This window comes from Heterodontus francisci, chromosome 26 (genome assembly GCF_036365525.1).
Source record: "Heterodontus francisci isolate sHetFra1 chromosome 26, sHetFra1.hap1, whole genome shotgun sequence".
NCBI classification, from domain to species: domain Eukaryota; kingdom Metazoa; phylum Chordata; class Chondrichthyes; order Heterodontiformes; family Heterodontidae; genus Heterodontus; species Heterodontus francisci.
Window position 1 is genome coordinate 60,234,045 of NC_090396.1, and position 12,494 is coordinate 60,246,538.

A 12,494-nucleotide genomic window follows, 5' to 3' on the forward strand; every position below is an offset into this window, starting at 1 on the left:
GAGGACTGTGGAAGCTCAGTCATTGAGTATGTTTAAAGCAGAGATTGACAGATTTCTAAATACCAATGACGGAAAAGGATATGGATAGTGTGAGAAAAAGGCATTGAAGTGGATGATCAGCCATGATTGTACTGAATGGCAGGGCAGGCTTGATGGGCTCAATGACTTACTCCTGCCTCTATGTTCCTATGTCCTAATACAAAACAGAAGCCCAAGCAGGTACATCAGGTCAGCAGAGAGACAGATTGGCAGGAGGAAACGGATGAAGAATGCACTTGTGTGAACAGCAAGCAAGCATTTCACGTGATTAATTTGGATCAACTTGTCAATGCTATTATGCAATCTGAGGCATACACCCTGATCGGGATTTTATGTCTGCAGAAGAGTGGTGAGCATAAGCTAAGAGTAAAAATTGACACTGGAGCAAGTGCAAATATTCTGCCCATCCATATACTAAAGGACATGTACCTTAAGAAATGGCAATCTATGATACAACCCACCATGGCTAGGCTGACTGCCTACAATGATTCTCCGATCAAGTGCATTGGAATGATGACCTTGCAATGCAGCTATGGGAGCTCTGAAAGGCTACCACAAATGTTTTATATTGTAGACACAACTGGACCAGCAATCGCAGGACTTCCAGTATGCCGAGATTTACAAATTGTTACAATACAAGAAATCAGTAATGCACCGAAGATGGTAGAAAGTATCCAGGTCGAGTATGTTGGGTCCATGTCAAAGACGACACAAAGGCTGGGAATTTTGACACGAAAAGGCGATATGACCGAGAGTCTCTCTTCAGGCTTCAGTTCGTTGCAGCAAGTACCCGGAGGCCAGAGGGATTGCTGTTGATTGGTGATGTTGCCAGTCATCATTTTTCTAAGTTCTCCAAACAAGGGAAGATGAAGGCAATGTTTGACAGGTAAGCAGGGCCAGAATTAGCTCGATTGTGAGTAGGGCAGAAGGTCAGAGTCCTCAATCATGCGTCGGGAGCTTGGTGTCCTGAAGAGTTTGCTAGGATATGCGACCAGCCCAAATCGTACAACGTCCAGACCCCCAGTGGTGTGATTCTTAGACGGAACCGAAGTCAACTCCGAGAGCAGTACGACAACACTAAGCATGCCAACCCTGTGGCATCGTGGACACATTCAAAGACAAAGTCTGAAGATGAATGTACAGAGGCTACGAGCACAGAAGAGCGTGCTAACCAGAGTCTGAGGAGTTGTTAAGATGAACTCAGATCTGAGAAGATGTTTACAATAACAAGATCGGGATGAATAAGCAAACCTCCTCTACGTTTTAGATAGTGTTAAACTTGCTTACTTGTAAATCATGTTTTGTTTACTCATGTAGAGTTAGTCTGACCCACAAAGTCATTGTATATTGTACATATGTTTTTATCTTTGGAAAAAAGGGTGATGTTGGATTACCTTAAGTGGCTATAAGTGAAGAGTGACTAGAGGAAGTGATGTCTCATCACGTGACCAGAGAGTTGTGGGTGTAGCCTATTAGAGTGAGACATATGTTGGTGTGCTCCTGTAGAATCTGTGTGTTTATCTGTTCTCGTTTAAGTTATAATAAAAACCCACGTATTCTTTGGATATTACTTGCAGTCCAATGAATCTTACAATAGTTCACAGACCAAAGGAACAAGTAATATTACACTCACTGCCACCTTCTTAAGAGCACTTAGCGATGGGCAACAAATGCTGGCCTTGCCAGCATCGCTCACATCCCATGGAAGAATATTTTAAAAAAAGGAGACTTCTGCTGTATCAGGCAGTCTGAAGTGCACACGTATATGAAGGAAATTACTTATCTTATGTTTGGAAGAGCAACAGCTTGTAGAAAGGAAGCTTTAGCTGGACAGAATTCTAAGTTTCCTCAAGGCGGTGGGCTCCTTCAAGTCCAAGGCAGAAAAGGTTACATGGTATTTACAGCACAGAAATAGGCAATTTGGCCCAATAGGTTCATGCTAGTGTTTATGCTCTACATCACAGAATTGTTACAGCTCAGAAAGAGGCCATTTGGCCTGTTGTGGCTGTGCTGGCTCTCCGAAGGAGCAATTTACCTAGTGCCATTCCCCCGCCGCCTTCTGTCACCCTGCACATTCTTTTCAGATTCAATTCCCTCTTGATTGAATCTGCATTCCAGATCCTAATGCTGTGTGAAAAAGCTTTTCCTCATGTCGTCATTGCGGCTTTTGCCAATTATGTTAAATCTGTGCCCTGTTCTCAATGCTTCCATCAATGGGAACAGTTTTTCCCTACCTACTCTGTCCAGATCCTTCATGATTTTGAATATCTCTATTAAATCTCCTCTCAACCTTCTGTTCTCCAAGGAAAACAGTCCCAATTTCTTAATCTACGTAACTGAAGTTCCTCATCCCTGGAACCACCCTCTCTAATGCCTTCACACCTTTCCGAAAGTGAGGCGTCCAGAACTAGATGCATTACTCCACTTGAGGCCGAACCAGTATTCTGTACGTTTAACATAACTTCCTTGCTTTTATACTCTATGCCCCTATTAATAAGGCCTAGGATGCTGTATGCTCTACTAACCTCGTTCTCAACCTGTTCTGCCACCTTCAATGAATAATGCATATAAACACCAAGGTCCCTCTGCTCCTGCACTCCCTTTAGAATTGCACACTTCATTTTATATTGCCTCTTCTCGTTCTTCTGACCAAAATGAATCACTTGACACTTCTCTGCACTAAATTTCATGTGCCACTTGTCTGCCTATTCCACCAAACCTGTTTGTATCCTCTTGAGATTTATTACTCTCCTCCTCACAGTTCACAATACTTCCAAGTTTTGTATGATCTGCTAATTTTGAAATTGTGTCCTTTCAAGGCCTTCTGGGGCCTGCAAATGAGTGCCCGAAAGAATGCCATCTCAACCCGAGCCCGGCCCGGCCCGAGTCCTTCCATTTTTTCCTGCACCCTACTCGACCGGACTATCAGTTAACCTACCTTCAGTTTTTTCACTTTGTTCCTTAACTGCACAAGCTTAAAATAACTAACAAAATCACCTTTAAAGTCCAAAAAACAAATTAACATTCGAGTCACTTACCTGAGGTGGTGATAGAGTGTGTCCGATCCAGGCCGACCCGACCCGAGCCAGAATGTCGGACCCGGAAGTGCGACCCGACCCAACCCGAACCCGACACATGTCATCGGGTCCCGTTGGGTAGCAGGCCTTTAGTGCCCCGTACACCCAGTCAAAGACATTTTTCAAAAGTTCCCAAAAATCTCACATGAGCCATCTATTGCAACTAACTGACTTAGTCCTGTATAAGCTTCACTACTTACCTGTTGCATTCTCAGTCTTCTGTTGAAATCTTGAACCATTTAATATTTCAATGCATTACATATTGCTCAGGGCTATTTATATAGGTTGACCCCAGATTACAGTCTATCAATTCTGGGATGTTAATTGTGATAGTAAGATTTGTTGAACATACGAATTAGGAGCAGGAGTTGGCCACTTGGCCCTTTCGAGCCTGCTCTGCCAAATAATAAGATCATGGCTTATCTGATTGTCACCTCAACTCCACTTTCCCACATATCCCCGATACCATTTGACTCTCTTGTTAGTCAAGAATTTATCTACCTCTGCTTTAAAAATTTTCAGTGATCCTGCCTCCACCAGTCTCTGGGGAAGAGAGTTCCACAGACTCACAACCCTCTGAGAGAAAATATTTCTCATCTCAGTCTTAAATGGGCGACCGCTTACTTTTAAACTGTGTCGCCTAGTTCTAGTCTCTCCACAAGAGGCAGCATCCTTTCAGCATCTACCCTGTCAAGTCCCCTCAGGATCTTATATGTTTCAATAAGATCACCTCTCATTCTTCTGAACACCAATGGATTCAGACTCAATGCAACCTTTCTTCATAAGATAACCACCGCCCTCCCCCCCCCCCCCGCCCCCTCCCCCACCCCAATCCCAGGTATCAGTCGAGTGAACATTCACTGAACTGCCTCTAATGCATTTATACCCTTTCTTAAATAAGGAGATCAAAACTGTACACAGTACTCCAGATGTGGTCTCACCAATACCCAATACAACAGATGAAAAGATAGGTGGGAAAGCAAGTTGTGAGGAGGACACGAAGGCTGGAATTTTTTTGTTGGGCGGGAGGCACCGCCCACTGGCCAAAAAGTTGGTGGCGAGCCCACCTCCGCCGGGCCTGGGGAGCCAGGGCGGGACTTCTCGCTCCCCAGGCCCTTAATTGGTCTTGGGTGGGACTTCCACCTCCATGAGGCAGGAAGTCCCGCCTAATGTAGCTGTCAGCCAATCAGTGGGCCAGCAATTCTTCATCCCAGCAGTGCAACCGGAGCAGTGGCCACTACTGGGATTACACCCAGATATCGGAGGCAACAGGAAGACAGCCCTGGAAGTCAGCTAAGTTTTTAGGGCCTCGCGAGGGACAATCGGCTGGGCCCCGGGTGGCAATGGGGATCGGTTCGGTGGAGGGGGGAGTGTTGTGCGTTGCGGTGGTTGGGGCTTTGGCGGCAGCCTTCCGTGGGGCACAGGGTGCCCAATCAGGAGGGAGCACCCCCCCGGCCCCAGCCCGCAAGAAGACCGTCTGGTTTTACCAGGCGGGCTTCTTGAGGTTTTTGTCGTCCAGCCTCCGAGGGTAAAATATTCGTGGCAGTGGGAAGAGGCTGTTAAGTGCCAGTCAATTGGCCACTTAAGGGCCTTGATTGGCCTGGAGCGAGCGAGCTGTTTCTCGCCGCCGCCGCCCTGCGTAAGATTGCAGGAGGGTGGTGTGGGAGGGGTTTGGGAACGGCTCCCCCTCCCCACGCCCCACTCAATTTTACACACCCTGCTATGAGGACGCTCGTTTGGGGGCTGGCCAAAGAGTTTGCAAAGGGATCAAGATAGGTTAGGTGAGTGGGCAAAAATTTGGCAGATGGAGTATATGTGGGAAAATGTGATGTTATCCACTTTGGTAGGAAGAATAGAAAAGTAAAATTTAAATGGAGAGATAACACAATAATGCTGTGGTAAGAGGGATCTTGGTGTCCTCGTACATGAAAAAGTTAGCATGCAAAGACAGCAAGTAAAAAGGAAGGCAATTGAAATGTTGGCCTTTATTGCAAGAGAGTGGAGTATAAAAATAGGGAAGTCTTGCTACAACTGTACAGGATGTTGGCAAGACAACACCTAGATTACTGCATACAGTTTTGGTTTCCTTATTGAAGGAGCTATATACTTGCATTGGAGGCAGTTCAGAGAAGGTTCATTAGGTTGATTCCTGGGATGAAGGGGTTGTCTTAAGAGGAAAGGTTGAGCAGATTCGGCCAATACTCATTGGATTAGAAGAATGAGAGATGATCTTATTGAAAGATTCAGTGGGGACTTGACAGGGTAGATGCTGAGAGGATGTTTCCCCTCATGGGGGAATCGAGAACAAGGGGGCATAGTTTCAGAATAAGGGGTGGTCCATTTAAGACGGAGATGAGGAGGAATTTCTTCTCTGAGGGTTGTGAATCTTTGGAATTCTTTATCCGAGAGAACAGTGGAGGCTGAATTATTATATATATTCAAGGCTGAGATAGACAGATTCTTGAACTATAGGGGAGTCAAGGATTATGGGGAACAGACAGGAAAGTGGAGTTGAGGCCGCAATCAGAACAGCCATGATCTTATTAAATGGTGGAGTAGACTCAAGGAGCTATATGGCCTTCTCCTGCCCTATTTCTTATGCTCTCATATTATGTAGGTCTCCTTTCCATTCCTCTGATTGCTGCAGCCTCAGGAATCTCTGTCCAGTTAGCCTTTCTGTTCCTACTTGGGTCCCTTTAATTAGAAATCCTTGTTTTCAGCATATCATCCCGCCTGCCCTCTCTGAAAGTGAGATGCTAATGCCCAGGTTCAGTTAAAGAAGCTCATTGAAGCTGTTAATGGGTTCCCAGCCTGCTAATGGTCCCACCATTTCGGCAGGGACCATCAGTTGCAAATTCCACCTGTTAACTTCAAAAAGGACTGATACAGCAATTCCTAAACACAACTGGGTTACAATGTCCTGTTATTTTATTTTTACTTTTCCATTGCAATTGCAGCAATTTCTGTTCCACTTTTCTTGGAAACATGCTTCTGTTTGAAATTTAGTGGTTAATTGGTATTATCTACAGTGAGCACAGTTCCAATAACGAAACTAATTCAAAGCATTGTGTATTTGTTTTTCTAGTTTGAATACTTTGGAGGCTTTCATCAAGGAGACAAATGCTGAACTAACAAAAACAGTGAAAGAAGGGGATTTGAAGGCCCTTATACAAGTTATGGGATATCTGAAAAAAGTAAAAGAGAGACAGGTGACCACAGATAACATGTTTGAACCTCTGAAGCAAACCATCGAACTACTGAAGACCTATAACGTAGAGATGCCAGAGGAAGTTCACACGCAATTACATGTATGAAATCATCCTTTGTTCTATTTATAGAGACCTTCTGTCATTGGTTCCAAGATGAATTCTATGAACGTGTAACAATTTTATTATCTACTAATAAGTTAAGTAAAAATAAATCCTCAGGATAGTCTTTGAAAGATGTTTCAACTGCAAGAGTACACCCTTTGGAATATATAAAATATCATCCCATTTAAAAAGTATTATTGATTTTCTATTCATGTTAAGGATTGTTGTAGTTCACTTTTAGTAAAAGTCTTATTACATTTTATTTATGATTTCATTATGTGCAGTTAAGCAGCAGAGCAGATATATTGCAATCTGGAACATTTAAAATAGGGTACAATATAGGATTGACAGATTGATTAATTAAGAGGATATGGCATCACGTAGAGTAGTCTGAGGTTAATGTGATTCCGAAGAGTGAAAATAACAACTTCATAACATTCCTTTATCCACGTGCAATTGACTAATTAAAATATACAGTTTATCTCTATTTTATGTGTATGTATTTATTTTGTTAAAATATTCTACATGCAAAGCCTTTGTGCCCCTCACATTTAAAGTATGTTTCATGTGTCAGATGTCATACACTGTTTATTACGAATTCTGTGTGATGCTTAGAAAGAAAAGTAGAAAGAAACAATGGGAGTCATTTGGAAAGTACAGAAAAACTTTGCAGGAAAAAATGTATAAATAACATAATGAACTGCATGCTCTTAACTGACATTTGCACAAAGCCAGGGTGCAGATCTCGAGCCTGATTATAGCAAATAAGAGGGTAATTTCAATCTAACCCACCCATTGGGATGGAATTAGATCGGGTGCCTGATTTTAATTTTCATTGTGGGAAGTAAAAACAGTGAAGTGTAATTCTGTCAGTTTTCCTTCAGGAAAGTTAGGTTAAAAGATTTGAATGGATGCAGTGTTTCCCTAACATCAATTAGATTTGTAATCTTAAAGCCCCTCCCTTCTGATTACCGGAGACCAGCCTAAAAAGCAGAGAAGATATGTTAAACTTACATAGAACCACACTTTGAATACTAAGCACAGTTCTGGTCTCTGTAGTACAAAAAGTATAACGAAGTTCTGGAAAGTGCAAAAAAAAATTTCCAAGAATAATACCAGAACTGAAAATGCACAACTATCTGGAAGGACTGAATAGGCTGAGGCTCCTTTCTGTAGGAAAGAGAAGACTGATAGGTGACATGATAAGGGTGTTTAAAACTATGAAGGAGTTTGATAGGGTAAACGTAGATTCATAGAGAGATACAGCACTGAAACAGGCCCTTCAGCCCACTGAGTCTGTGCTGACCAACAACCACCCATTTATAGTAATCCTACATTAATCCCATATTCCCTACCACATCCCTACCATTCTCCTACCACCTACCTACACTAGGGGAAATGTACCTATCAACCTGCAAGTCTTTGGCTGTGGGAGGAAACCGGAGCACCTGGTGGAAACCCACGCGGTCACAGGGAGAACTCTGCACAGGCAGTACCCAGAACCGAACCCTGGTCGCTGGAGCTGTGAGGCTGCAGTGCTAACCACTGCGCCGTCCAAGCTTGGAGAATAATTTTCCACTTGTGGGGAGCCTGTAACTAAGGCACATAATAGCCACTAATAAATCCAATAAGTAATTCAGGAGAAACTTCTTTACTCAGAGTGGTTAGAATGTGGAACTTGCTACCACATGAAGTGATTGAGGTGAATAGCATAGATGCAAAGATCTCTGTGCTCCTTCAATTCTTGCCACTTGCGCATCCCCTAATTTAATTGCTCTACCATTGACATTGTGCTTTCAGCTGCCTAAACAACTTTTATTTATATAGTGTCAAACAAACTGAAACATTGCAAGGGACTTCACAGGAATGTTATCAAACAAAATTAGACACCAAGCCACAAAAGTAGTTATTAGGACAGATGACCAAGAGCTTGGTCAAAGAGATAGGTTTTAAAGGAGAATTTTAAAGGAGGAAAGAGAGTTTGAGAGGCAGAGAGGTTTAGAGAAGGAATTCCAGATTTAGGGCCTCGGCTGCTGACAACACAGACACCAATGGTGGAGCAACTAAAATAGGGGATGCACAAGAGGCCAGACTTAAAGCAATGCAGGCATCTCAGAGAGTTGTAGGGCTAGTGAAGATTACAGAGCTGGAGGACAAGAGAGATTTGAAAAGAAGGATGAGGATTTTTAAATTGAAAGGTTCCTGGACCAGGAGCCAATGTAGGTTGTTAATCTGTTAATTGTGTATCAATTGTTTGTTTATATGCAGGTGGAGGGTGTTAATTGGGGTCTTACTTGAGCACTTATAAGTAGACACCTACTGAGATGGGTGGAGGTTTTTGAGTGAGGAACTACATGTTTGCAATCCTTTTACTCTGCAGCTTAAATGTGAAACGGAGTAAAGATAGGCTCCAGCATCATCCTTTCATAACAAGCTTTCTGGAATTTAACATAGGTCAGCAAGCACAAGGGTGATGGATAAACTGGACTTACTGTGATTTAGGATACAGGCAATAGAGTTTTGGATAAGTTTGTTTGTGAAGGGTAGAAGATGGGAGGTCAGCCAGAAAAGCATCGGAATATTCAAGTCTTGCGTTAACAAAGGCATGGAGGAGCTTTCAGTAGCAGGTGAGCTGAGGCAGGGGCTGAGTTGGGCATTGTTCTGGAGGTGGAAGTAGGTGGTCTCAGTGGTGACAAGGATATGTGATCGAAAACTTATCGCGGGGTCAAATAAAGCACCAAGGATGCAAACTGTTCAATCTCAAACAGTTGGCAGGAGAGGAATGAAATTGGTAGCTAAGGAACAGACTTTGTGGTAGGGAATGAAAGCATTGGCTTCCGTCTTCCCAATATTTAGTTGGACAAAATTTCTGCTTATCCAGGATCATTATGAGCAGCATTCCTAATTGCTCCATCCTACTCTGTCGCTGACCTTCCCGCCCAGTGTGCCTGGTTGGGGCTAAACTTGCCAATCTGCTTCCTGTCCACCTCACCCCTCCCACTGCTGACCATGTGGACTCTGCCAGCAGATCTGCTCTCAACCACCCCTCTATGCATCTCCCTCCAGAATGTCCATTCACTTGTGAACCAGGCCCTCACCATCCATGAACTTAATGTGGATGTTTACATCAACATCGTAGCCTTAATGGAAACCTGCTAAGGGGTGATGTCACCATGCCATTACAGGAAACCTCCCTGCCTGGCTACATCTTCCACCACTTGCCCCGTCAAGATCGTGTGGTGGCAGTGTGGCATTGATCATCAGATCATCCCTCGGCCTGACCCCCTCCTACTCTGGCACTTTCTCCCCTTTTAAGCATTTCACCTTCTTCCACCCCTTCACCTCTTTCAAAATCATCGTTCTCTACCTCCCTCCCAAGTATGATAAAAATTTCATCACCAAGATATCTTCACTGCTTTCCTCCCTCAGCCTCTGTACTGAATGACTTCATATCTTTGGTGATTTCAATCTCCACCTCATCATGCTGTCTCTCCTCTCAGTTCACTGCACTTTTATCCTCCTTAAATCTCTCCCTAAATGTAAACTCCCTACCTCATATTCACGGTCACCCCCTCGACCTTGCCGTCTCACATGTTCTTGCTAGTCCCAGCATATCAATTACAGATAAGACTATCTCTGATTGCTTCCTTGTATCACTCTCCACCCACATTCCCCTTCTACGCCCCAACCCTACCTCATTCTGTATGTGTCTCTGGAAAGAAACTATCTCCCTATTCACTTACAACTGCACCTTCAAAAATCTCAACTGTCTAGCCTTTGGCTCTCCGTTCGCAACAACATTTCTACAACTACAGGTTTGCTCAACCGCACCATTACCTCCATCTTTGATGCCCAAATCCCCAATAAAAAGATCAGTCTCTCTCACCCTGGCCATTTCCCCTGCTGTGGCCCTCATCTCTGCTCTGTTAAGTCCAAGGAATGCAAACTTGAAAGGAAATGGCAGACAACTGATTTAGCCATCTACTGCTAGATCTGGCTGAATCACTTAAAACACTAACGGGTCCTGCTGCCACTTGCTAAAACTGGACACTATTCCTGGATCACCTTGGAGAGCAAAGATAACCTCTGGCTTCTTTTCTTTACTGCATACCGTCTTCTTAAACCCCTTTCACCTGTCCCCTCCACCTTCACTTCCAAAAATAAGTGTGAGGAGCTCATGGATGTCTTTGTCAATAAGATCAAGACCATCTGATCAGCTGCCTCTGCTGCATTCCACACTTCCACTAGCTCACCTGGCCAAACCTCCTGTAATGCTCCCCCCTGTCCTAGCCCTGAACTTGCATCTTTCTGTCCTATTTCCCCTCATGCCCTCTCTGAGCTCATCTTGTCCATGAGACTAATCTCCTATTCCTTTGATCCTATTCCAAGTAAATTGTTGATCACCCAGTGTTTCCTCCTGTTCCCAATGCTAGCTGATATTGTAAACAGTTCTCTCTCTTCAGATGTATCCCGCTCTCCTTTAAATTTGCTGTCATCACCCCTTTCCAAAAAAAACCCTTGACCCTACTACCCTTGCTAACTACTGTCCCATCTCCAACCTGCCTTTCCTTTCCAAAGTCCTTGAACGTGTTGTCGCTTCCCAAATCTGTTCCCATCTTTCCCAGAACTCCATATTTGAATCCATCCAATCAGGTTCCTGCTCCTGCCACAGTACCGAACAAGCTCTTAACAACGTCACAAATGACATCTTATGTGACTGTGACAAAGGTAAACTTTCCCTCCTCGTCCTTCTCGAACTGTCTGCAGTCTTTGACACAGTTGACCATACCGCCGCCTTTCAACGCCTCTCCACTTTCGTCCAGCTGGTTGGGACTCTTCTCACCTGGTTCTATTGTTGTCTATCTAATCGTAGCCAGAGAATCACTTGCAATGGCTTTTCTTTCTGCTCCCTCACTGGTACCTCTGGTGTCTGCCAAGGTTCTATCCTTGGCCCTCTCCTTTTTCTACATGCTGCCCTCGGTGACATCATCTGAAAGTACAGTGTTAGTTTTCACATGTATGATGATGACACTCACCTCCACCTCACCACCACTTCTCTCGACTCTTCCACTGTTGCTATGTTATCAGGCTGCTTCACTGACGTCGAGTGAACGGAAATTTCCTCCAAGTAAAAATTGTGAAGACTAAAGCAGTCCACACTCCAAACTCCGTACCCTCGATACCAACTCCATTCCTTTCCCTGGCAGCAATTTGAGATTAAGCCAGTCTGTTTGCCACCTTGGTGTCACATTTGACCCCAAGATGAGCTTCCAACCTCATATTTGTGCCATCACCTAGACCGCCTATTACCACCTCCATAACATCGCTGACTTTGCCCCTGTCTCAGCTCATCTCTGCTGAAAGCCTCATTCATCCTTTTGTTACCTCTAGACTTGACGATTTAAATGCACTCCTGGCTGGTCTCCCACATTCTACTCTCTGTAAACTTGAGGTCATCCAAAACTCTATTGCATGTGTCTTAACTCGCACCAAGTCCTGTTCCCCTATCACCCCGTGCTCCCTGACTTACATTGGCTCCCTCTCAAGCAACGTCTTGATTTTAAAATTCTCATCCTTGTTTCCAAATTCCTCCATGGCCTCACTCATCCCTATCTCTGTAATTTCCTCCAGTCCCACAACCCTCCAATATATCTGTGCTCCTCTAATTCTGGCCTCTGGTGCATCCCTGATTATAATCACTCCACCATTGGTAGCTGCGCCATCAGTTGCCGAGGTCCCAAGCTTAAGAATACCCTCCCTATACCTCTCCACCTTGCTTTACTCCTTTAAGATACTCCTTAAAACATACCTCTTTGATCTAGCTTTTGGTCATCGGAAGTAATATCTCCTTTTGTGGCTCAGTGCCATACTTTGTTTTATAATGCTCCTGTAAAGCACCTTGGGACACTTTACTACATTAAAGATGCTATATAAATATAAGTTGCTGTTGTTGTATTAGATGTCGGACAAACTGTGACAATTTAGAGACAGTGGAGGGGTTGAGAGAGATGGTGGTGCAGCAGAGCTGTGTGCCTTTAGCGTACTTTTGGAAACTGATATGCTTTTG

At 44.0% G+C, this 12,494-nt stretch overlaps 1 protein-coding gene across 1 annotated transcript in view; it reads left to right on the forward strand.

Moving 5' to 3' along the window:
- The window catches only part of LOC137384384 (dynein axonemal heavy chain 17-like), a 1,056,876-nt gene that overhangs the window by 282,573 nt on the left and 761,809 nt on the right, over positions 1-12,494 (forward strand). Inside the window, exon 22 of the mRNA XM_068058353.1 lies at positions 6,202-6,424. Coding sequence (XP_067914454.1) covers positions 6,202-6,424 — 223 coding nt within the window. The remainder of the gene's footprint in view (positions 1-6,201; positions 6,425-12,494) is intronic.